At 34.5% G+C, this 27,812-nt stretch overlaps 1 protein-coding gene across 5 annotated transcripts in view; it reads right to left on the bottom strand.

Moving 5' to 3' along the window:
• The window catches only part of Col24a1 (collagen type XXIV alpha 1 chain), a 349,791-nt gene that overhangs the window by 304,274 nt on the left and 17,705 nt on the right, over positions 1 to 27,812 (bottom strand). For all 5 annotated transcript variants that reach the window (XR_010050132.1, XM_063257323.1, XM_063257335.1 and 2 more), the window contains 3 exons: positions 23,966 to 25,335; positions 10,030 to 10,083; positions 7,371 to 7,424 (listed from right to left, as the gene is read on the bottom strand). Coding sequence is in view for 4 of the 5 variants with exons in the window: in XM_063257323.1 (XP_063113393.1) it covers positions 7,371 to 7,424; positions 10,030 to 10,083; positions 23,966 to 25,335 (1,478 nt within the window). In the remaining variant the exon portion in view is untranslated. The remainder of the gene's footprint in view (positions 1 to 7,370; positions 7,425 to 10,029; positions 10,084 to 23,965; positions 25,336 to 27,812) is intronic.

Below are 27,812 nucleotides of genomic sequence, written 5' to 3'. Positions count from 1 at the left end.
GTGTTGCTCAAAGTATTCTCAAAATCTCACCTATTCCACTGATTTGTTAATCTCAAATCCCAGGGTATTCAGGGTACATCTTTTTGTTACTGGATCCCAACAGGATTTTCTGTTTAGGATGGGGAACTCCCAGAGATATGAGACTATTAACATGCTGGAGCACATTTTTCAGGTAAGGGTCTACCTAATATGATGGAAAGAACATTGGGATTTAGAATGAAAAGACTAAGAAAGTCATTTAATCTCTGAATTAGAAATTCCTTCTATATAAATGGGAAAAATAGTATAAGACCTACTAAATTAGCTCAGAAGATATAGGACCACATTTGTATAAAGGTATTAGAAGTGAGTATGAAAAATAATAAGACTAAAGGCAGCATTAATAACATCAAGGGCATAATTTTAAATACTTTAAAAGCATAGAGCACAACTTTTGAGTGAATTATTAATGAAGCAGAAAAACTTTAATGTAAAGGAAACTGGAATTAAAAGCTTCATAGAACAGATAAACCACACTGGTAAATACTAAAAAGGAAACACTGAGTGACATTTTTTTGGGGTAGTATCACTTAGAAATTCTTGACTTTGACATTATTAATAATTACAAAAGCTCTATAATCTCAATTGTTCTCTATAACCAATACTTTTTATCTTTACAGGTCATGCTTTCTAGCCAACTGCCCCCATTTCAGCAGTTACATAACTGCTGGGATTGTCATCCTCCTCATCACTCACTGTCTGAGCCCTTCCATGGTTTCACTTTCTTCCTTACCCAGTATAACTGCAAGGCTCACACATTATTATCACTCCCTTGCAGACAAAGAGCCCAATGCCTCTTTCTTTCTGTAGCTTCCTAGCTGACCCAGAAATTCTTAAATCTAAGCTCTCCAAGTATTGAGCCTCTTTCCCCAGTAACTGAATGTGACTCAGTGATAACATGATCACAAATCTCACTTTTATCATGACTTCTTACATTGATTGTCTAATAACTGGTTCACTTTCTCATTTTTATGAATGATTATTTTATAATTCCTCTCTTTATTTTTCACTGATAATTTTCTTTTAAACACCCATAAACTCTCACTATCCAATCTACTGTGTCATTTAAATCTGTTCTAAAATATAGAACCCTCTCTCATGAAATAGTGAAATCCACTGGGATGTTATTGGAATATTGTTTTCTCTGTATTACTGTAAGTTTTCTTTTCTTACCAGGATAATTTCCATTGTGTAGTAACCACACTAATATATCAAAATATAAAAATTATATATATTTATGAAGTACCATGTGATATTTCGATACATGCATATATTGTACCATATCTAAATCAGATTGAATATATCTATCTCTTCAAATATTCAAAATTTTAAAAAAAGTTTTAAATGTTATTTTAAAGAGAATAAAACCAAACAAAGCAGAATAAAGCCAATCAAAACAAAACAATGAAAGCAATACAGGACTTCAAAATAAGAAAACAGGAAATCAACAATGACTACCACTATATATCTTATAATCTTCAAAATAGCTGCCCATACCATTAGACATAATAAAACCAAACAAAATAAAGCAGAATAAAGTCATCAAAACAAAACATTGAAAATGACACAGAACTTCAAACAAGATGACAGGAAATCAACAACGGCTATGGTAGTGCCTCCTGTTGTCTTCAAAATAGCTGTCTAGACTATCAGACATAAGAATATAAAAGTAACCAAACAATACAAGAATGAAGTTGCTGTTTTACTTCAGCTGTTATCTTTTCAGAAATTTCAGGTGTGTGACTTCCAGTTTCTACTATGTCTGTGTCTCCTGGACTTGTTCTGGCTGGCCTGGAGATCTGGATTGCATTTTGCTCTTTTGTCTTGACATTTTTCTGTGTTCCTCTGAATCAGCCCATTGCTGCATGTTGGGTGCTTCCTGCATTGGCTACCAGTCCTGCAGTGTAGTAGATTGGGTTAGGCACTTGGTTGCCTCCAATCTGGGATTTCTGGAATGGTGGAGAGGCATGGGATGGTGCTTCACCAAAGTTCCCCAAAGAAAATCAGAGCCTTGGGGTGTGGCTTCTCTGGGATCAGGTTGGGCTGCCTGCATCTCTCCTCACTGCTGGAAATGACCTCACGGTGTGGCTTCTTCCTATTAAACCCATTTGTTCAGAGGTTTGGTTTAGCTGTGATATTTCTTTGCTGATTTTTTTTGTCTAGTTGATGTCTCCTTGCAACAATGAGGTATTGATATCTCCTGTTAAAATTGTGTTATTGCTAGATTTTTCATGTCTTAATAATTGTATTATATAGTTGGGTGGTCCTGTACTAGGTGCATATACATTTATGATTGTTAACTCTTCCTCTTGAATTACTGCCCTAACAAGTATGTAGTGAACTTCTCTATCTTCTTTCTTCACTCTTGGTTTGAAGTTGGTTGTCTGCAAAGAAAACAGCAACCCTTGCATTTTTCTGTGTTCCTGTTGCATGGAAGTTTCCTGCTGTTTTCCATCCTTTGAGTTTCCTTCAAGAGCTGAAATTCTATCCTTTCTTTCATTCAGTCTGTTGATAAGACTTTCAATGGAGGTTGCAATCTCCTAGATTTCTATTTGGATTTGTCACATGGATTCCATTGCTCTCCCATCCTGGGCATTTTTTTTCCCCTCATCTATTCTTTTATTTGTGTCTTTCCTACTATCTTTGATTTTAAGCATCATTTCTTTTTGCACCCAAGAGATCATTTTCTCCACAGTCTTTTCCACTTGTTTTCTCACTTCTGTTATTGTCATTTCAGTTCCAGTGTTTGACCTCTAATTTTATCCATCTCAGGGAGGTCAAGGCTTGTTTTGGGTGGGCTGGAGGTCTTGGGTTGCATTAGCTTCTGCACCTTGTCATTTTATAATTTCTCTCTTCTTTCTTTTCTTTTCTATGTTGATGCTTGCCAATGTTCTATGCTTGCCAATGTCAATAGCTTTATTACTAGTATTGAGGCTTCTCTCAAAGAAGAAAAGAGATGTCTATTCTTTAGGGGTTCCCTTCAGTCTTACAATCTTGCAGCTGGCCCCATCATCTAGTGGGGCACAGAGCCCAAACTCACTGCCTTCCATCTGGCCCACCCACTGAGATCTTTGATATCATTTTGATCAACAGATTATACATTAATAAAATAGTGACTTTATTAAAATGCTGAGACCAAGGGCAAGTGCAGTAGCTGGCCGAGGTGGGCTCGCAGTCTCCTTCATATAATTTCTTTATGGTGAAAACATTTCAGAATCCTTTATTCTCATTTTTTGAAATGTATGAAAAATAATTGTTATCTGTAGTCAGCATACTGTGAAATAGCACAATAGTTATTTTTATTGTAACTTAGTACCCACTAATTAACTCCTCATCTCTCTTAACTAATTAACTCCTCGTCTACTCTTCCCCACCTTCTGGTCATCACCATTCTACTCTTAACTCCTATGAGATTGAATTTCATATATTGTACATATGTGTGAGGTCAATCTGTACAAATTACATATGTGATTGATTAGTCAGTTTTAAATCAGCATGACATCAACCATAGATAAACAATTTAAAGAAAGAAGGGTTTATTTTGGCTTAATGTTTCAGAGGTCAAGGTTGACATTTTTCTTTTTCTTTTTCTAACAAAATCAGCTTTATTTTCATAAATTTAAAATATGGTTATAATAAAATATATTCCTATTTTATTGTTACCACACTATTTAACAAATAGTAAATCTGCTACTTCAGTAATAATTTTATTCTAAATTTGTCTAGTCACCTCATAAATACCTACTCTAAGGAAAAGAAAATAACATGTCAGCATTTGTTTTCCTTTCTCATCTTTCTGTGCTAGAGATTGAACCCAAAGCCTAAAGCATGCTAAGCATGTATGCTACCTTGGAGCTATACTCCTAGTCTGGCAATCACATTTCTTAAGTATCAATGTGCAGGGATTTTCTCAGGCCCTTTTTATATTTATTTATTTATTTTTGTTTTTTTTGAGACAGGACCTCGCTATGCAATTAGACTGGCTTTGAGCTCACTTTGTAGCTCAGGCTGGTCTCAAGCTTGCAACAATTCTCCTGCCTCAGCCTCCTGAGTGCTGGGATTATAGGCATGTCCCACCACTCCCAGTTCTCTCAGGTACTTATGTGTGTCGTTTTATTGAACTGTGTAAAGCACAATTTGGTTCAAATAATTTACATAAGACCCATTAATCCAAACATGTTAAAGAAACCATAATGTGCCACATTTCCAATTTCCACTAAACTTTCTTAAACTTTCAGTTGCTATAATTTGTTCTTTACAATGGTCAGGTAATCTTTTTAAAATTAATAGATCGTTTACTGTACAACTGACAAAGTGATATTTACACACTCTTGTAAAGTTCAATAATTTTAGCTGTTATTCTTGCCAATAAGTAAGAACAAAATAGCCAGAATTTTCTTTATTTCGTGTATATGAGAAATACTTGGTGATCTTTCTGTCCCTATAACCCCTCTTAGACAAAACAGCCTGGTATACATTCTTTTATACTTTTTTGCTATGCTCATGTTACCATCTGTTACACTATTATTTTCATCCTCAGAATCATAATCAGCATTTCAGAGGCTTCTGTATATTACTGTCATGATCTAACTATGAACATTTTAGAATATGAAAGCAAGGCTGTACCTGACTGTTACAATTGATACATGGTGTCAACTTGAAAAGTTTAGAAGTTTAAGCCACTCAGCAGGGAGCCAGGGTCCTTGCTTTGTAAGCATCCTCAGCCTGTGCAAGAGGGGGTAGGGAGATGACACCAGTGCTACACCCACCCTGGGGGCGAGGGGTGGTAGCCTGCTTACACTATAAGGGAAGAGAAGAGGCTTGCTCCCCCCTTCTTTTGTCCTTGCTGCTTTTGCTGTCTTCTGCCTCCTTGAAGTGTTGACCCTGTAACACACCGATCTGCCTTAAACCAGCTGAAACTTTCAAAAACTGTGAGCTAAATAAACCTTTCCATCTTTAATTTTATGGGTTTTTTGTTTGTTTGGTTGGTTTTTTTGTTTGTTTTTGTTTTGTGTTTTTGGTATTGGGGTTGAATTTATGACCTTGCACTTGCCAGCAGATGCTTATGCCCCTGAGCCAATCCCCAGCATATTTCCTTAATTTTAGACATTGAGTATTTTGTCTCGGCAACAAGAGAAAAATAACCAAGACATAATTTGGTACTAGAGAAGTGGAGTTGTTGCCATGATAATATCTGACTATATGGTTCAAGAGAATGGCTTTGGGAATGGCTTGTGGGAAGAGTTTAGAAAGGTTCAGAGATGTCACCTGAAAGTGTAGTACTAGACTGTCTTAGACAGTTCTGTATGGGAGATTCTGGTCAGAGCTCAAAGACCATAATGCTGACAGAAATCTTGCTGGTAAAGATCAGGTTTGGGAGGTTTGTGCTGGGAAGGACTGCATTTGGTGCTGGATTCCAGATGATGTATGTTATGGCTTAGTGAAAATTTTCTCTGTATTTTATTCATGTCCAAAGACTTTGCCTCAGACTGAGATTAAGGGCTACAGACTAATTAATGTGGCAGAAGAAATTTCAAGACATTCTAATGTTGAGGCTGGGGCCGGCTATTGTGGAGGGGTTTCAGCCAATACTATGTTGGGAATCAAGAGCAAAGAGCTCACAAAATGATTTAAAACATTGTGAGTTTGGCCAGAAAGGAAGCTCCAGTAAAGTTGTGGACTACACAGTTAAGGAGATCTTGATTTCTGAGAAGAAACAGAAGAATTGAAAAGATGGCCCTGAAGGCATTACAAAAAGCAGCAAGCCTCTCACTCTTTTCAGCCTCAAACCTGTATAAGTGAAAGACTTCATGTGAGAAGAAATCTTCAAGAGCATCAGAGCCTAGAATGGCAGAAGCAGCCTAGAGAATTTGTTCCTCAGAATTGAACTGAGAGTGCTCAGCAATCCAGCCATTCAAACCCTTTAGCTAAGAGAGAGGAAAGCCTGGCTACAGCTCCAACAGTATGGCATCATCCACTTGGTGCTGGTTTTAGATACATCAGAATGCAAGAGTTATGTGGTTAAAAAGATTTTCAACTCAATTTCAGAAGGTCTGGGAGGCCAGCTGGTGTGCCCCTGAGTGGGCAGTGGGTGAAGCTGTGAGCATAAAGCCCAAAGTACAGTGAAGAACCCAGAAGTTTGGAAAAATCCAAAAATATGAATTGTCTAAGGAAAGTTGTAAGGTGGGAGCAGAGCAGACCTAAAAGAGAAATTGTGGGAGCTATACCTACCAGAGGTGTCATAGGGGTGGAGCCATGAAAGCTCTTTGGAGTTCACAATATGCAACAGATTGCCTCAGATGCTGTACATGGAACTACAGGACTTACTGCTTGCCCTGCTGGATTTTAGACTTGCTTTAGTTCCAATCCTTTGTATTTCTGTTTGTAACTTTTGGAATGAAAATGTTTATCTTGTGCCATTGAATGTTGGAAGTGTTTAACTTTTCATTTGTACAGAGGTTACAGCTAAGAGTCTGCCTTAAATCTCAGAGGAGACTTTGGACTTGGACTTTTCAGCAAAGCTAAAACTGTTATGACTTTGGCAACTCTTGCCAATGGACTAAATGCTTTTTGCATAAAGGAATGTACATGAATCTTTGGAGGCCAGGGACAAAACATTATGGTTCTAATGTAATATAATGTTGATAGACTTAATACTGGTTCTTAAGGAATATTTAAACTGTGTTATAATGTTTGAGTTGCAAAATGATAAAAAGAAGATGTAATTGTATCTGGAGACCTGTTTAAAGAAATGTGTCTGGTTGCCAAGTTGACAAGGGGTAGATTATTATGGTTGACACAGTGTGTCAACTTTAGAAGGTTAAGCAATTCAGCAGGGCACCAGGATCCCTACTTTGTAAACATCCTCAGGCTGTGCAAGAGGAGGGCATACAGATTTTGTGATTGCTACACCTGCCAGGGGAGGCTTGCTCTCCCTGCTTTTGCTCTTGCTGCTTTTCCTGTCACCTGCCACCCTGAAGTGTTGCCCCTATGTCATGCCACCCTGCCGTGGAGCCAGATGATTATGATTTGAAACCTCCATAAATTTTGAGCTAAATAAACCTTTTCTTACTTAATTTTGAGTATCAGGTATTTTGTCTCAGCAATAATAGAAAAGTAACCAACACACTGATTTTACTACTAAATGTATAAATCCAAGTTTGATAGGCTTTTGGAGAAGCCTAGCTTTCTGCCAGTCCAACACAATCCAGTTAAAGAATCATGAGCTGGAGATGACAGAGATCTTTGATATCCCATATCTACTCTTAAAAGTAAAGAACTTCCTTCAAAAAGTGAGGAGAATCATATGTTACTCACTATTAATAACTTACCTTTGGACCCGGTAATCCAGGTAATCCAGGATTTCCGTGTGGTCCTTGTATGCCCTACAAATTACAAAAAAGTTTTATTATCATTGCAACAGATATATATATAATACCAATAAGTATTTATATCAATATTCAAATAAACATTTATAAAATAATTTAATTACAATGAATACTATCTTCTTCTCCCAAATTCTTTTTTCTAAGATCTCAAATACGTCTAAGAATAACTATACGAATTATACAGGAGAGCTGTGCTTTCATTTTGTTCCATAATCCTGCCTCGAGGTTTTTACCTCCCTTGTTCACTACTTTAACCGCAGCCACAGGTTACTGCTTACTGCCCGACTCTAAGAATAAGAAGCCTAACAAAGTACTATTCTTTCAACAAGTGCTGTCCCTTTCCATATTTGAGTTTTACTTATGCTACTAGTGAGCTTTAACTACACTTCATTTTCCTTGCACCCTACACTTTTCCAAATCATTCTTCAGGTTTCAGTTGATATTCCCACTCATTTTTAAATTCTGAGAATACTAGTACACAGCAATTTTAGGTCTCTTGTTAACTTTTGTAGGAATGACTGCATATAAAACTTATTTACCAATAAATTGTATATTACCTTGGGCCATTTCCAATGAATTATTTAAATATTTTGTTATTTTGTTTCATGAAATATATTATTAAATTATGGGATTACAAATTCTTTGTAGAGGGACTCTTTTTATATTGCTAGTGCAGTACTTAGCATATAGTGGACACTCGATAAACATCTGTTAATTTGAGTGTATCCATTGAACATTATACAATCTGAATTTGCAAATCAACTTTACTTATTGAGTACTTAATTCCTGTGCCAAGAATTGTATTCATGGTTTATATTTCATTTTTAATCTTTATAACAATCCTACAAGGAGGCTACAAAAGAGGAAACTTAAACTATCAAAAACAATAAGCAGAAAAATTGAGAATCAGCACTAGAAAAACACTGCAGGTCTCCAGATCTCCTGTACTTATGTGGATTTTAGCCATACCTTGATCTAAACATATAGAGTTGATAATTATTTAGCCACCCTTTTATCTAAATATATGTCAGAAACTTGATAATTATTTTTCTCATTGGTTCTGTATTACATATCAAAGTGTTTCAGAAAGATAGAGGTGTCGGTAATATAAATACTATGTTGAAGACACATATAGCAAGATAATAACTAAGGAAAAAGGTCAGAGTTTATAACATGTCATTGGTAATCTTCAAAAAGTATATTTTAATGAAGTAGTAAAAATTCACATGGATTAGGAATAAGACCTATTTGTTCTTTAGAATTACAATGAGAAGTGATTGTAGATGCAGAAATAAGAAAATGGAAAATGAGTGTGAACTGTTATTTAACAAAGCTCCACAGAGCCACAGTGAGGACAGTATCTCTAGGAAACCTACGGAAGTTTGGGATTTTTAAAAGGGTAAATTTGGGCTGTTGCATAATGCAGTATGACTTAGGGAGAGGAAAAAACATGAAACAGTAACATTCAAGTTAAATAACTGATTAAAAGGGCTGACATTAGGAACACAATTAAACTGCTAGTGTGGAGAAAAACTATGCTGTCCTGTCTTTAAGAGGAGGAGGGCAGGATAAACAAAAGGAGAGAAAAAGAAACTCAGTGAAGGAACTGGAAAGAAGAGTTGCAGATTCAGAACCTGAAGGTCATCCTGTTACAAGACTAGCCTTAGCAGTAGAGGAAAACTAAAGTGCAAAGCTGAACCCTTCTTTCCCTGAGGTAAGTGGGCCCCAAATCTCTTCACAGAGGGGAGGATTGGAACAGTTCCAGTGAGAAAAGGATGGGCAAGCTTCAGCAGGGATATGGGAAGAGGGTGAAGGGTCTTCAGCTAAGAAGAAATTTAGAGGATGTTAACAGCTGAAACTCAACAGAAGCTTATCATAGGCCACAGCTACATAAAACAAGTTACATTAATACAAACAACTTACACTAATATTTAAGGTGATTTAACTTTATATTTTTTGTGATAAACCATACAGAAAAAAAGAAAGCAAACTATATAAAAGGCATTTTCATGTTTCTTTATACTATACAATTCCTTTTCTAGTTCACAAAGAAAGGCCATTCTTTAATAAAAACCTACATTTATTGTTTTTAGGCTGGAAAGAAACCAATTCTAACACAGCAATAAATCTTTCACTGGACCTGTGTAACGTGAGAAACTTCTGCTGATCCTTAAGGCAGGTTTTTCCTTAAGGCAATTTTTTCTCCCCTTGTCACTAGCTCCAGCATTTTCCACTCTGTAATTCAGGAATGCACTATTTTAAGGCAGCCCAATCCTCTTCATTTCCCAAATGAACCTTACGTTACACTACTCAGATCACTCTATAACTAAGAATAACGCTACAAGTAGCACCAAGGCAGCCACTAATCTACAAATTGGATGGTCTTTCCTGGACGTGTTCACAGAGAATTCTTTGGCTGACTGTTTATACTCAAATACACAAGGCTGCGTATGTTCTTAAATTCTTGAATTGGCAAAGATAAAGCAAAGTGTGAAGATCCAGGCATGTTTCCAGAGGAAGTACATATTGTACAACACTAGGAAAAAATATGGAAAAGTTATTAATTCTCACATCCAGCAAGAAATGCAGCCTGTCTACTTACCCGTGGACCTCTTTTTCCTGATGGACCTGGGATACCTGCCGGACCAGGTGGACCCTTGCAAAACAAGTGTTAAGACATTAGGCATGATAGTAAACATCTTTTCTTACAAGCCTTAATAAGATTCCCATTTCAGTATACGCTTTTTTTTTTTTTTTTGCATTCCTAATTCCCAGCTTATTTATGATTTAAATAAAACTAATCTCCTGGCCCCAGTCAGCAGGGCTGAGTTAAATTCAGGTGTCCTCTTTAATCTGGCCCGAGTGGCAGCAGAAAGTCTATGATTTCCAGCTACAGCTAGCATATTGGTTTTCACAGGGACCATAAGTAGTATTTTTGTGGTTGATTTTACCTAAATTTACTATTATTGTAGAAGGAGGAATTCAATTTAGGGTTTGGAGACCAACAACTACAGGTTTTTAAATATGCATTTCAGAAAAGGATTTTTCTTGAAAAATGAAAATTCTAACCAAGAACATAGGTTCTTTTAAAAGAATTGCACCAAGGATCTATGCAATGTGTTAAAGTGTTATGATGAGATTCTTTTTATATACAAAGTAACAAATCTGCATTTTACCACATGTAGCATGCCAGGAGGTCACAAATAAAGTGATTAATAAAATGAAACATGAAACCAAAAACTGGTCAGTTGTTACAGTGTTTTCAGTTCATTAAATGTTGTTTTTAAACTGTGTCAAATGACAAACAGGAAACTACTTTACTTCTTCATATAGTGCGTTGTGTTGTCTTTTTTATTTACTTTAAGGAAAACTGTGGAAGGATAAATACTCATTTGTAATACAATTGAATACATATTCATTCATCTCTTCACTCATTTAATTATTATTGAGTTTAATTATTACTCTGTTGCCACAGCATTGCTTTGTTTATAAAGAATATACATATTCCAGCTAAGCAATTTCCATTCATTATTGCAGTAAATATAGAACAGCTTTAAATTAGACACATCAAAGTTAAAGTACTAGTCTCACCACTAAAAAGCAGTATGACACAAGCAACTTAATTTTGAATGTCTATATGTATCTATGCTAGTGCTTCATAAAGTAAAGGAATGACTCCAGGTTGAACCATATGTAATTGACAATATGTGATGATTTTTAAATTTAGAAAAATTTAATTTCATATAATTTAATCCAAAGCAAGGCGAAGTACACTTAAATTACACTGAGTTTCAAAAGGAAAAGGGAAAAATGGATTGATGTGGAAATCATTTCAATGAAAAATATACTAGGGAAAAATGAGGAAGCTATATTAAAAAACAATAGTTATATTTCTCATTCATCTTAGTATTAACTACTTGGAATTTTTCCTTTTGCTGTCATTTTCTTTTCCTTTGAAAAATTTGGTATCTATATTCTATTTTATTTTATTATAATCAAGGTATATAATCTTTTATGTTTCTAAACTTTAACATATAATTTCAGCTTCATACAACTGTACTTGCACTAGGGTACCTAAAGTGCATCTTATCTTTTTCTATTTTTTTTTTTTTTTGATGATAGTAACTATTTAAAATTGGAGACACATAGGGACTGGGGATTTAGCTCAGTGGCATAAGTGTCTGCCTTGCAAGTGCATGGTCGTGAGTTCAATCCATGGTGCTGATTTAAAAAAAACAGCAAAACTGGAGACATGTATTTATACTACTTAAATATTACTTTTCTAGAATTTTCCCTACTTTCTTCTGAAAGTCTTATCAAGTATATTCACATTGCATACTTCATATCTGCAATTCTCAGTACTTCTTTTTCTTTGTTTCTGTTTTACTTTTTTAATTGTATATTTTTTATTAGTCTGTAGCTGTCATGTATACTGATCACATTCATCAAGGGAATTTGTACCTGTACATAACATGCCTTAATTAATTTTTTCTCATTTTCCGCTCTTTATTCTCCTCCCCACTTACAAAAGCTTTATTTCCATTTTGCCCTTTATTTTCTTTTTTCTTTTTCCCTTTCTTCCCTTTGCCCTGCTCCCTCCCTTATTCCTCTTCCCATCTGAACATGTTCTTCCTACTTGCCAATATCTATCCTCTACTATGCCCCTGGTTTACCTTCACCTTGGATTTGGGATTTTAATATCAGTCATTTTTAGTTTTTCAAGCTGCTCATATTTTCTTTAGTTGTTATTTTTTTCTTCTCCTATCTCCTAACTTGACAGAACTTATGCTTTTCCTAATATTCAGGGAGAGAGAGGCAACATTTCTATTCAACCCCATTCTAAAAGCATTTTTTTTTCTGGAGTTGTTCAAATATTTTCATAGTCATTATTATATCACTAGCTTAAATGACTTTACATAGGTGGCCACATCTGTAAGCCCAAAACTCATCAGGTTCAGACAAAATGCCACATCAAGTTTGTGGCCATCCTTCACTACACAGTGAGGATAAACAATTTTCATTTATTGTTAAGGAAAAAAAGGTATCCTTTTTTCAAGTTAGATTTGTTTCTCTTGTTATAATCAAAATTTAAACTGTTATTTTGAATTGAATTGCTCAAAGATAAGAAAGAGAAATTACAACTAAAATTTTAAGAAGTAAAAAATATTTATTTTTGGCAGCTGGCAGGGGCCAAATTCAGTTTCGGGCCATAGCATACTGGGGTTGAAACCCCAGCACACAGGAAAGCTTTGGAATATTGCTCCCAGGCAGTAAGACCACATCCGTTGTCTGAAGTCACCCAAGGATGCACAGGCGATCCAAGCAGGCTTAACTGGGTCATGCTCAGCAAACTCCAAGCAGCTGCAGGGGCCTGAATTGAGTGCCAGGCCCAGAGTTTGCACGGCTACAACCCAACACAGGGAAGCTTGTAACTTTGCTCCCAGGCTGTAAGACCACACTCCGCATGTGAAATCACAGGAGGTCACATAGGAGTCACTGAGGGCCTAACTGTCCCACGCCCAGTGAACTCCAAGTGGCTAGTTGTTGCTTGCTGTCTGCCCTGGGAGCCAAATTGGGCCAGGTGATTCTCAGTGCACAGGAAAAGCCTTGAAACATCACTCAAAACCCAGAAATACAGGAAAATAACCAAACAAAAGAGAAAAATGCAATCTCAAACTTCCAGCCCAACTCAAGCAACCTAGGAGACATGGACACTGAACAAAATATAAGCCATATACCTGAAATTCATGAAATGATAATATCTGAAGTAAAGAAACTACTCCAGGAAGCTATAAAAGAACTCAAATCAGTAATAGTCTCCCAAGTAAAAGAAGAAATGATAAATGTAATAAAAGAAATGCCGAACACATCTAAAGAAGACATAGTTAAAAAGTTAGAGGAACAATGCAAAAGGATGGAAACTCTGAATGAACAATGTAAGAAGCAAACAGAATGCATGAAGCAGATTCAAAGAGATATACAGGAAATCAAAAATTCCATCAAAAGTTGGCAAACTGCCTCAGTAGAAGTGAAGATAGAATTTCAGACCTCAAAGACAAAATTGCAGCTAGTGAACAAGAAAGGAAAGATCTTTTTAAAAGAACAAGGAACCAAGACATAACAATTCAACAACTGCAAGATGATGCAAAGAAAAACAACATAAAATTGATAGATATAAACGAAAAGGAAGGTGACAGCACAAACCATATCAAGAGGCTATTTACAAAAATAATAGCTGAAAATTTCCCAAACAGAAGAATGAAAACTGACCTACAGATCAGTGAAGCATACTGAACACCAAATAGCCATAACTAAAATAAAACTATACCCAGACATATAATAATCAACATCCCAGAAATCCAACATAAGAACAGAATATTAAAATCTGCTAGAGAGAAGAGACAGATCACCTATAAAGTAAACCCTATCAGAATTACAGCAGACTTCTCAGCACAAACAGTGAAATCAAGAAGAGCATGGAGTGAAGTATTTCAGATCCTAAAGGAAAATAACTTCCAACCCAGACTGATGTACCCTGAAAAACTGTCCTTCAAAATGGATGAAGAAATAAGATATTTCCATGACAAAGAACAACTGAAGAACTTCATGACCACCAAACCAACCAGGCAAAGAATACTGAAAAACATTCTAAATAGACATAGGAAAAAAATACTAAGCACAGCAAACAATTAAACAGAGTGGAAAGGTAAAAACTCAACAGCAGAAAGATAACATGTCAAAAGTAAACCAATGTATATCAGTTATAACCATTAATATAAATGGCCTCAATTCACCAATTAAAAGAAAGAGACTGGCAGAATGGATCAAGAAACATCAAAAGATATGCTGTATACAGGAAACCCATCCAACCCAAAAGGAAGCTCATAGACTGAAAGTCAAAGGATGGAAAATAATACCCTATGCAACAGGACCCCCACCCAAAAAAATCAGGGATAGCTATTCTATTTGCAGACAATGTGAACTTCAAACCAAGAATGATCCAAAGAGATAAAGAAGGCTACTACATACTAGTTAGGGGAAAACTTCAAGAGGAAGAGATGATAACAATCTTAAGTATCTATGCACCAAATTTGGGAGCACCCAGCTATACAAAACAAATATTAACAGAAATGAAAAATCAAATAAGCAATAACACAATTATAACAGGAGACCTTAACATGCCATTGAGACAAAGGGACAGATCAACTAGACAGAAAATCAGCAAAGAAATAACAGAACGGAATCACACCTGTAAAAAAATGGACTTAGTAGATGTATATCAACATCAGAATATACATTCTTCTTAGCAGAACATGGAATGTTCTCTAAAATAGACCATATACTAACCCACAGAACACGCTTCAGTAAACGCAAAGGAGTTTAAATTATCCCATGCATGTTATCAGATCATAGCTCCATGAAACTAGAATGACAAAAGAAACTTCAAAATCCCCACAAACACATGAAAATTGAATAATACACTCCTGAGCAATCAGTGCTCCAAACATGAAATTAAAGAAGAAATTAAACAATATTTGCAGGCAAATGAAAATACAAATACATCTTACCAGAACCTGTGGGACACAATGAAAGCAGTCCTCAGAGGAAACTCCCACATCAAGAAAACAGAACAAACACAAATAAACAACCTGATGCTATACCTCAAACATCTAGAAAAAGATGAGCAAGTTGGGCTGGGGATTTAGCACAGTGGCATAAGCGCCTGCCTTGCAAGCAGGCAGTCGTGAGTTCAATCCCTGGTACCGATAAAAATGAAAAAGACAAAAAAAAAAAAAAAAAAAAAAAGAGCAAGTCAAGCCCAAAGCCAAAAGAAGAGAGGAAATTATAAAAGACTAATCAAAGAATCAATGAATCAAAAAGTTGGTTCTTTGAAAGAATAAGTAAAATTGACAGGCCTCTTGCTAATCTTATTTTAAAAAGGAAAGAAAAAACTCAGATTTGTGCCATAAGGAATGAAAAGAGTGAAATCACTACAGACTGTGTGGAAATACAGAAGATCATCAATATCTATTGTGAAAACCTCTACTCTCATAGGCTTGATAACACAGAAGAAATGGACAGATTCCTAGAAATATGAATTACCAAAGCTGGGCCAAGAAGATGTAAAACTGCTGAATAACCTAATTTCAATTAATGAAATTGAAAATGTAATTAAATCCCTACCAATGAAGAAAATCCCAGGTCCAGATGGGTTCACTGAAGAATTCTACAAGAAATGCACAGAAGATTTAATGCCGACACCCCTCAAACTCTTCAATGAAATTGAAAGGGAAACAGTTCTCCCTAATCCATTCCTGGAAGCAAACATTACTCTATTACCAAAACCTGAGAAAGACCCAATCAAAAAAGAGAACTACAAGCCAATCTCCCTAATGAACATAAATGCAAAAATTCTCAATAAAATTTTGGCAAACAATGCAGCAAATCATCATTAAACACCATGACCAAGTGGGATTGATCCCAGAAATGCAAGGATGGTTCAACATACACAAATCAATAAATGTAATTCATCATATCAATAGAGCCAAAAATAAGAACCACATGATCATTTCTATAGATGCAGAAAAAGCTTTTGGATAAGGTCCAACACTTATTCGTGATTAAAAACCTTACAGAAAATTGGAAAAGCTGTCTTTACCTCAATATGATAAAAGCCATCTACAACAAACCAACAGCCAGTATCATATTAAATGGCCAAAAACTGAAAGCCTTTATGCTAAAATCAGGAACAAGACAAGGATTTCCACTGTCACCACTCGTATTCAATATAGTGCTGCAAATACTAACCAGAGCAATTAGACAAGAGATAGAAATAAAAGTAGTAAGAATAGGAAAAGAAGAAATTAAATTATCATTATTTGCAGATGACATGATACTCTACATAGAAGACTCCCAAAACTCCATTGAAAGACTCTTAGGTATAATAAATAAATTCAGTGAGGTAGCTGGATACAAAGTCAACACTCCAAAATCAATAGCATTCCTATACACTAACAACAAAATCACTGGGAGAGACATAAGAGAAGCCACACCCTTTACAATATCATCCAACAAATTGAAATACTTAGTAATTAATCTAACAAAAGAAGCAAAAGATCTATTCAGGGAAAATTATGATACCCTGAAAAAAGAAACTGAAGAGAATCTCAAAAAATGGAAAGATATCCCTTGAAAGATATCCCATAAAGGATAGGAAGAACAAACATGATAATGGCCATTCTCCCAAAATTGTTATACTTATTTAATGCAATTCCAATCAAAATGCCACTAGCATACCTCACAGATCTAGAGAAATCACTCCCAAGATTCATCTGGAACCAGAGCAACAAAAGCAAAACAGGAGTCATCACAATCCCTGACTTGAAGTTATACTACAAACTACTGTAATAAAATCAGCACCGTACTGGAATAAAAACAGATCTGAAGATCAATGGAATAGATTAGAAGATACAACTACAACTACTAACACACTCAGCTACCTTATCTTTGACAAAGGGGCCAAAAATGTTCACTGGAAGAAAGATAGTCTCTTCAATAAATGGTGCTGGAAAAACTGGCTCTCCATATGTTGAAAACTAAATCTAGACCCATGCCTATCACCATGTACTAAACTAAAGTCTAAATGGATCAAATTTGTTGGAAGACAAAGTAGGTAGAAATCTTGAAGACATAAGGGTAGGTAAATAATTCATGAACAAGAATCAAATCACATGCAAAATACTTCACAGAATCAATAATTGGGATGGAGTCCTACTAAAAAGCTTTGCATGTCAAAAGAAATCTCTAACATAGTGAAAAGAAAACTCACAAATTGGGAAAAAAATCTTAGTGAACGGCTCCTCAGACAAAGGACTTCTGTCTAGAATATATAAAGAATTTTAAAAAATCAGATCCCCAAAATTCAAAGGCCCAAAAATTCCAAAAATGGACATCTGAGATTAATATTCAGTTCTCAGATGAAGAAATACAAATGGCAAATAAATACATGAAAAAGTGTCCAGCATAATTGGTCATTAGAGAAATGCAAATTAAAACAACACTGAGGTTCCTTCTCACTCCAGAAAGAATGGCCAGGATAAAGAAACTACCAACAACAAATGCTGAGAGGCTGGGGGAGGGGGGGGGACTCTTCTACACTATTGGTGGGAGTGTAGACTGGTGCAACTATTGTGGAGGTTAGTCTGGAGATTCCTCAAAAAGCTGGAATTGAAGGTCCCATTTGACTCAGTTATCCCACTCTGAGCCTACTCCCAGAAGTGAAAACATCATACCACAGTGATATATGTGCACCCATGTTTATAGCAGCACAATTTGTAGTAGCCAGATCTTGGAAACAACCTAAATGCCCATCAACCGAGGAATGCATAAAATAGATGTGGTATTTTTGTACAATGGAGTCCTACTCAACTATAAAGAATGATCACATTGAGATATTTATAAGTAAATGGATACAATACTCATAAATGAAATAAATTCACATGTGTAAATACCATATAGTCTCTCTAGTGTAAGAAATGGTAAGAGTATATATGATTAAAAAAACTCAATAAACACAGTGGAAGGATAAGAACCTGCTTAAAGGGGAAAAATAATATCTCAGGGAAAAAGAAAAAGGGAGGGAAAAGGAAAAAAATGTCGAAAATTATATAAGCACACTTAGGATAGCTAAGATGATTGCACTACAAACTCTCTAAGTTCTTGCAACAAAACAGTTAACATTCATAGGACTGGAACAATTGTGCGTATTATTATATAATGATCTGAGGAACTCTTGAAAATCGTTATGTAAAATAAGAACCCTAGTTATGCTCATACCACCTTGTTTTGAAGGCCTACATTGTCAGTCTTCTGGGCTCTTTGCTATTGTTGTTTGTATGTCTTTTTCATTTCATGTATTTCTAGGAATTTGTTTTGTTTTGTCTTGGTCAGTTTTGTTTTTCCCTCCAATACAGAAAGGATAGGCATACATGTAGAGAGACTCATGCATGCGTAGAAGGTCTAAAAAGTTTATGAATCGATTATATAATACATGATGAAATGAACAGTTACTTTGAAGAAAAAGAGACACCAAGGTACCCAGTGCTGATTCCATAGCGTCATGATGTGAAATCCAGCAATACTATTATTCTTTGTTCAGAGTTATTTTAGTCTGTTTTGTTTTGTTTAATTTCAACATACATGAAGGTGTGGACAGCTATTTTGAAGAGAATAGGAGACATTATGGCAGCCATTGTTGACCTTCTTATTGTCTGATCTTGAAAACCTAAAATGCCTTCATCATCGTGTTCTGATCAGTTCTATACTATTTTGTTTTGTACGAATTCATTGTATGTGAAGAAATGGACAACTATTTGGAAGAAAACAAGAGACAATATGATAGACAGTGAAGATCTCTGGTGCTCTTCCTTCGAAATCTGTGTCTCTTACATTGTTATCTTATGACATATTTTGTTTTGCTTTGTTATGTTTAGTTTTACCCTCTTTATAAATAAAAAAATAAATAAGAATAAAAAAAATATTTATTTTTAAATCTCTAATTCGGCTTACTGCCCTGCCGCACTGTTTGCTGCCTAAAGAAAACAATATTGCGTTCACACTAAAGAGGCAAGCAGACACTAGGGTGCACTATGGCACGACTCTTGAGGTCCCCTCAAAATTCACATGCTGAAATCATAAACAAAAATGATAGCATTAAGAGGCGGGGTCTTCAGGGGATAATTATGAATTTAGGGTAGCATGCTTATGAATGGATCAATGCCGTATACTAAAAAAGTCTGAAGGGGTTTATTTGTCCCTTCCATGTGAGGACCCAGTGAAAAGAATGTCATCTTGTTATGCAAAAAGCAGGCCCTCATCAATGCCCAATCTTCCAGTGTCATGATCTTGCTCTTTCCAGACTCTCAATCTGTGAACGATAAAGCTCTGTTGTACACAGCTTCCTAGTTTGTAGTACTTTGTGATAGTTGCCTACATGAACTAAGAAGTAGTTAATATTAACTATTAGGGAAAAAAGAAAGGACTTTTTTGTCATGATTGAAATATTTGAGTTATTTAATAATTACTAAATAGAAAATCAAGTTTCACATGCATTCACAGTTTTGTGCTTCCAAAAGTTTGATACATATATTATTAATTGACATTTTCTAGAAACTAGCTAAACAGTATAATTATTAATGATGTGATATTTTGAGAAGAATAAATTTTTTCCTATAAATAAAGTAGGAGAAAGTTTAATTTTCAGGTTATTTGTTATTAAAAGTATAATTTGATTTTTTAAAAATGGCTTTGCAACCATCCAGTAGAAATCTAAGTTACTCCTCAATTGTTTCAGTTGAATGACCTTAAGCAAGCCCATTACCTTTTGTGAGTCTTAGTTTTCTTATATTTAAAATATTGATGGTAGCCGGGGATTTAGCTCAGCGGCGTTAAGTGCCTGCCTTGCAAATGCAGAGTCGTGAATTCAATTCCTGGTACCAAAAAAAATTTTATATATATATATAAAACCTATTTATTATGGTTACTATGAATATTAAAGCTATTGCATATCACGCACCTATCACTGTGCCTGATATGTACTACTTAAGTAAGAAACTATAGTTCAGTAAAATTATTTGAAAGTATTCATGAAGCACAGAAAATATTCAATAAATTTATGTTGTATTCATACTAGGAAAGTTGATGGAGTAGGTCAAAAACACTTACAGGCCAGTAGGCCATTGCTTTAAAGATTTAGTAATTCTTGGTCAGTTAATATTCAAAATATTTTATCATCATTCACTCATTTACTCACTTAATAAATAACACAAAACTTCCAAATCTCCTGCAGTTTACAGACTAGATACAAAAATGCTAACATGGGGCCGAGGATTTAGCTCAGCGGCATAAGCGCCTGCTTTGCAAGCGCGTGGTCGTGAGTTCAATTCCCGGTACCGATAAAAAATTAATAAAACATATCTTTAAAAAATGCTAACAGGAAACAAACTACTGTAAATTTTATTTAGTGATATGAAGGGGAAAAAAGGCAATCAAGAGGGATTATCACAGTGAACCTAATAATGTACGGTCAAAGAAGATGTCCCTGAGAAAGTGTTGAACCTAAAAAACAAAGAGAAATTAGAAAAGAAAATTTCAAAAAAGAAAAATAAATGAAAAAGGATATAAGTAACATGAAACAGACAAAAGTCATATTCTTACTGAGGACCTTAAAAATCTAATAGAGCAAAATGAAAAATCGAACAAGATGAGGAAGCAGAGGTCATGAGCCATCATATCTATGTCTCCATATAAAAGATACACAGCTTTTAGTTTATTATGAATGCTTTAATGTTCTCCCTCTGAAGAATTTAAGTAATATGTGAGCTGATTTGTGTTTCTTTTAAAAAAATCATTAGGGATTTCTGGTAAAGGATGGAAAAATGTGAAACTTTTTCAAACTATTCTCCCTCCTTAAAATCCCACTAAAATTAAAAAGCACTGAGAAGAAAAAAGCATTCTGAAACAAAGAAAGAACCATAGCCACAGACCACCAAATATGAAGATATCTGCCAAATACTGAGAGACTTCAATTATACAGAGATGTTGAGAGGTGACCAAAAACAAAAACAAAAAAATCTCAGAACCCAAATCTTGGGCAGACTACAGATATATGACACAATTCTAGCAATCCTTTGATTACAGTGATGATGTTTAAGGGAATGCACAAGCCACAGAAAAAATAACTCATGATCCAGCAAAGACTTAATTCCAAAGTTCAAAAACGAGGAATCTCAAACTGAAGAGAAAGAAGTCATCATTTCTACCAAATCTAAACATAGGGAGTTTCTGGTGTTGAAAGGGGATAAAAGACAAGCACATAAATCACCGAATCATTTCCCAGAGAACCTATGATACGCAGGATTTAAAAAACTGCATATGAAGATGAGAGCAGACATGTCACATAATTGGTAGTAGACAAAGCAAATACAGGAACAAAATAAATATCCTAGGACCATGTTTAAAACAGCAGTCCAAATCTGATATTGTGTGCTACTCCTCCACCTTATTTGAGTTGGCTTTTTTGTGTACTATTGCAAAATAGCACAGATAATGTTACTTTGATTTTTTAAAAGGTAATAACCAAAAATTATCCAGTGTGGGCTTATTCATGGGTATTGAGAGAAAAGGAGAAGTGGGAAGACAAAAACATAAAGTAGATGAAAATCATTTATCACATGAGAAATTACTTCACTCAAAAGAGACAGTTCAATCATATACTTCACTACATTTTCAAAGGATTTCAATATGACATTTCTCTACAAAAAGAAAGCACAAAAAAGAGTTACAGGAGATAAAAAGCTCATGTTCAAAAAAAGAGAAAGAACAAAGGTTACTAAATGTGAACCAGACAAGTTTTGATATGAAAGTGCCAAAGAGAAGCCACTGTAGATGAAAGTCATGTCAAAAGCAACAAAAATTGATTAAATGCAACCGAAAAATCAATGAAAGGAAATGGATAAAGCAGAAATGTGTTTACACAAGATAAAATGAAATAGAGCAATAACAATGATACAGCTACACAGAATATAATAAATACTGTATCACAAATGACATCAGCACACACAAATTATATGGCTGACAAATACAGAATGGAACAGAAAATATTTGAGGCAAAAAGGGGAAACTTAATTACAGTAAGAAGTAATCTCTGGATCAAAAGAGTACTAGAAAAAAACTGGTATAGAACCTAACAACTTTAATTAACTTCAAAGATAATGAAAGTATAAAAATTATACCACAGAAATACAACGAGTGATAAAAGTCCTAGACTCGTTCAACAACAGTACTTCTCCAGAGAAATTAGGCAAGTGAGAAATAACAAGCACACAAACAGGAAAGCATGGTTCGATAGCTAGAAAAACCTAGACTCCACCTAAAGATGATCAGAAGTGAGAAATGAATTCAATAAAGTTGCTGTATACAAACGCAACCTAAAAAACTTCGTAGCATTTTTATACATTGATAATTGACTCTCTGAAAATGAAAGGAAAAAGCAGTCCCCTTTAAAATAACTTTAAAAAAAATCCCTGGCATGAATTTAACCAAGATTGTGAATTTCTTCCATAAACAAAATAACAAAACATTGATGAACAACACTGAGGAAGACACTAAAAAATGTAAATCTTTCCCATGCATAAGGATTGGAAAAATAAATATTGTTAATATGTTCATGCTATACAAAGTTCATGCTATACATTATATTCAATGTAATTTCCATTGAAATATCAATGGTATTTTTCAGAAAAACAGTGAAAAAAATTACAAAATCCATATGAAAATACAGAAGACCTATAATAATCAAAGCTGTCTTGAGCAAAAAGGCCAAAGCTTAGGCATCACTGTACCAGATTTCAAGACACATTACAGAGCTACAAAATAATGCATATTCTTTTTCCTATATGGACCCTAAAAGAGTTGATATCAATTAGAGTAGAATAGTGAGTACTAGAGACTGGGAGAGATTGGGGATGGGTGGATGAATGAAAGAAGGTAGAAAAATATGCACAAAATACAATTATATAGGAAAAATAAGTTTTGTGTTCTATAGCACAGTAAGGTGACTAGTTCACAAAAGCATATTATCTACGTATGCTGAACTAGAAGAGAGGAACCCGAAAATTCCAAACACAAAGAAGTAATGAGATGAAAATAGTAATTACTCTGATTTGCACAACAAAAACAATTCAGAGATGAAAAATTCATTGCACCATCTCACAGTTTTGTTTATATGTTAACAAATAAGTAGCTTGGTTGAGTTTTTTTTTTTTCCATTGAGAGCCTGACCTTTTTCCCCAAGAGTAAGTTGACTGTCTATTTGTATTAAATAGGATGAGACTTTATCAATCCTTAAATGTAAATTGATTACATCATTAATGATATGATGATACATGTTTCTTTTCATGAGAATGAAAATATTTCATTCAAATGATAATACCAAGGGGTTATTTTTGTCAGTTAGTAATTGACTATAAAATAATATCTATGTAATATAAGTATTATAGTGTGCTAATCCACTTGATGCTATGTTGTTGAAAGAATAATTGGTATACATATAATGTGTCTTTCCTTAATGTATCACAACTTTTATATATTTTTAAATGTGACTATATAATAAGATTGTGGTTTTTTTAATAAAGAAAACTGATCTGTACTTAGCAGTTAATTTCCTGGTTAGATTTCAGATGAACAAGAAAAACATATAGATTACCCACTACTTTACCCAGAATTAACTTTCTCAGGCTGCCAATTTAAAACACACACACACACACACACACACACACACACATATAATATTTGAGCCAGAACTGCATTTGGTAGGTGCATCTTTGCAACTAAAATTCAATTGCTGAGTCAGGATACATTTCTACGACACATCTGATTGATTCTACATTGTTCAGTCTGAGATGAAATGTGTAATTAGTGCATTAAAACATTTTAATGTATAGTTAGTTCATTCAAACATTTTAAAAACAACAACTTACGGGAGGTCCAGTGTCCCCTTTTGGCCCTCTCAGATACTCCATTTCAAGCACTGTATTAAGATCCTCATAATAATAATAATCATAAAGCTCAGTTTCATTGATATTTTTGATGAGATAAGTAGCATCAGAATAAAATTCACCTTTCTTCGTTATATCAAGGTGATTATCCACAGACGGCCCATCTGTCACTCTATACAAGGTGGTATTTAAAATCTGTTCCATTTCCATGAGTTCATTAGTGTGCAGATTTGCCATGATGGCCTTCTTGAGATTAGTAACTTTATCTTGTTTTGTATATGGAAGAAAAGATGACATCTCCTTAAACAGGGACCGACTAGCTATTGTATCAGGTTGAGTGATATTGTTGAATAGGTTTAGCAGAGAACTAAATTTATCTTCCATATTCATTCTTGCCTCCTCAAGGCCAGGATGGATCATTGGCGAGTTTAAATGTGTCTCACTAGGTTCTGCAGTAACGGTTTCTTTGTGATGAGTCCCATAATTCTTAAGATCCAGAGCAGAGGCATTTCCTGAGTGAAGAAAAGTTAACTGAGGTCTTAATGTCTGGTGTTCTTGTTTTTTATGCTCTGCTACAGAACCATTATTTACGATATTTGGGATGTTTTTGCCTTCTTCGGTAAATGTATTCTCTGATAATTCTTTTTCACCAAATCGTGGGGACAGGGAAGAGTGTTCCAGTCTTTTAAGCGGTGTGATAGTTGTGAGAGGAAGATTTGTTTCAGATTGATATTCAACCCCTTGGCGACACTGCTGTTTGACATATCTGCAGTAGTCTGCAGATGCTTCTGCAGAAGGAATAATATCCAGCTGACACACTATTCCTTCAAAATGCACAGAATTGTTATGCATACTTCCTAAGGTAAACACACTGCTAGAATCAAATGTCTGAACTTCTGAAACAGTCTCTCTGCTAAAATATCTCTTTCCACACTCAATAAACATTGAGACAACTCGGTTTCCAATAGTAATGGCAAAAGAGTGCCACTGTTCATCATGAACACCGTAGTTGAAAAAAACAGACTGCTTCCCTCCAATGTGTACCATTAACTTTTTAGGTAGCAACTGTATCCCTAATTGCAGTCTATTTTTATTTCTAACAGTGAAGAAAAATGCATTATTCACTTTATGTGACTGTAATGCAATTAATAGTGTAAATGGCTGTGTTAAGTTGACTGGTAAAATTTTCATGAGAGGTGACTCAATATAAGCATCCTTTTTTAAAACAATGCCTGATTCTGTTAAATAGAAGCCCTGAGGTAACGGTGTAGATGATGATGGTTCAGCAGTCACTGGTGATGGGTGTCTTACATCTTTGCCTCCAAGGCCTAGTTGATGAAGAATATCTATGCCTAGAAATTAAAAAAGAAAGAGAGAGAAAGAATCTTATTCTTACGCTTTCATATTTGAGTATAAGAACAACATTCCTTGTATAAACAGTAATTTCCAAAGTAAGCATGTTCTATCAATAATTTTCAAGTCACAACAGATAGCGAGAAGATTTTACATTCAACAGTTTCAAAAAAGTATACACATGATCTACACAGCAGTATCTTTTAACCCAAAATTCAATTCAAATTATTTTAGCTCACTCATTTTTAAACATTTCACTATGATCATTTGTTACTCATATATATTCATATATGTTGTTTATATACACACATACATATATGTTCAAGTGAACAAACAGAATAAGAATCTATATGCCAGGTTAGTCTATGACTTAAATAGCTTTGCCCAGTGCTACCTAACTCTAAGCGTGTGCATACCTAAATATGAGAAGTGAATGAGGGAAGAAAAACTGCTTCTTAAAGTATACACAATCATAAACTATTATTCTACAATGTCAAATAAGCTCCTCCTACACAAAAGAGATGTCACATTTATTTGATAATATCAAGGGCTGCTCCTTGCCACAAGAAAACCTCTTATTGCAAAAAACAAATTCCTTTAAGAATTACCTCAAATTACTGATCTCATTAATGCAAATATTATTATTGGAAAAAGTACTGTTTGAAAACTGTAGAATAAAGATATGCTTCCAGCATTTCTTACATACATAAATGTTCCCTCCAACCACATTTTATTAGAATTTTTTTAAAATCACAAATAACTTTTTCTTGAATCCACTATTTGAACACTTATTATTCAATAGGAGTGTTGTTAGTAAAGTATTGTATTCCTAAAATAAAATGTATTTTCTTGTTGTAGGTTATTTTTCAGGTAATTTTCTGATAATTTGCTGGATTTTCTACAAATTTATATAGAATTCTTATATCCAATTTATGGGTTAGACTTGTCTCTGTGTTTGTCTTATCGTTCTTGGTTTATAAGGCAGTAACATTGAAATTTCATTATTCTAATGACAGTTCAAATAATTTTTGGGTTATATTTTTCTCATAAATTATATAAAACTCCTCTGCAAACTAAATTCATCATGCTGGCTTTTTTATTGCTGGTACATCATCTGCTTTCCTTCCCCTACTGTGTGACATGACATCCTGATTTTTAGTGTATCTTGAGTCAATTTTAGAAATTGACATTTTTCTTACATAAATTTCTTTTAGGTTTTCAAATGTACGATCCAAAAATCTTAATGTAGTAATTCTTTCACTTTCAGTTATTCTTTTTGGTATTTTATTTCTGTGGCTCTGTCACATTTTTCTAATTTTGAATATTTTCTTCAGCATTAAGACAGTTTACTGGTCACTTCAAATGCATAGCCCTTGAATTTGCTTATTTTTTTCTATTTCGTTTTCTGTGTCATTAATGAATTTCAGCATCTGTCTTTATTGTGTTTTCCCTTCTTTTCCTAATTTCAGAAATTCGGTTCGACATCATGGTTTTTCTCATCTTTCCTGATAATGGAGTTAAGCTCAAACTCTTCCTGAGTACATGCTTCAGTGGTAACTCATGAATTTTGATATGTGGTATTTTCATTTCTGTTTTTTTTTACAACACATTTTATTGGTATGTTCCTTTTTTTTTTTTTTTTTTTTTTGTCTTTTTCCTTTTTATCGGTACCGGGGATCGAACTCACGACTGCCTGCTTGCAAGGTAGACATTTATGCCGCTGAGCTAAATCCCCAGCCCCGCCTTTTGATTTTTAAAAGGTTTATATTTGCAGTCAAAACAGTCTTTTTGTTTTCTGGACTTGTTATTAAAACTAATTGAATAGATTTGTGATCAGAAAACAAAAGTCTCATCTTTATATTGTTTTTGATATTGATGAGTTTCCTAACCCCTTAATTTTCAACAATGTTTCATAAGGTGTTCAGTGGGAAGGTGTCACCAGTGGGAAAGGTGTTCAGTGAAAGAATTTAATGCGTATCAGTTAGTTGTTCCTTAAGTATTATTAATTTAATACATACCAGTTAATGAGTATGTACCAGTGAATTATTCCTATAGTTACAAAAATGTATATTTATATAATTTATGTCTTCCATATCCTTATTTTTTATGCAATGAATCAATCATAGACTGAAGTAAAGAAAGTCTGTTACTACTAATATGTCTCCTTTATGAATGTTGATATAGTTGTTTTATGCACATTGTCATAAAATTTATGTGCTCATTGGACATGGTACTTTTCTGAATTGTAAAAAAGACAGTTGATTTTAATTTTGGCATTTTCTCCCTTGTCAGTAAAACTAAGCTCCCTTTTTCTTATTTTTGTTTATTTTTTCCTACTTGTCTGAAATACTTCTGCCCATGTTTTTATTTTGATCTACTTTGAAGCATTCACGTTTTAGGCTAAAAGGGAAAGGGATGCTGTGTGATCTAATCTGAAAGTTTTTTTCTGTGAATATATTAATTTACACAATTTGTT

The sequence above is a fragment of the Cavia porcellus genome, unplaced genomic scaffold, assembly GCF_034190915.1.
Source record: "Cavia porcellus strain 051 isolate PalLab524CR breed Dunkin Hartley unplaced genomic scaffold, mCavPor4.1 scaffold_1, whole genome shotgun sequence".
NCBI lineage: Eukaryota > Metazoa > Chordata > Mammalia > Rodentia > Caviidae > Cavia > Cavia porcellus.
The sequence above is the reverse complement of the archived record's forward strand: the minus strand, read 5'-3'. Positions and strand labels throughout refer to the sequence as shown.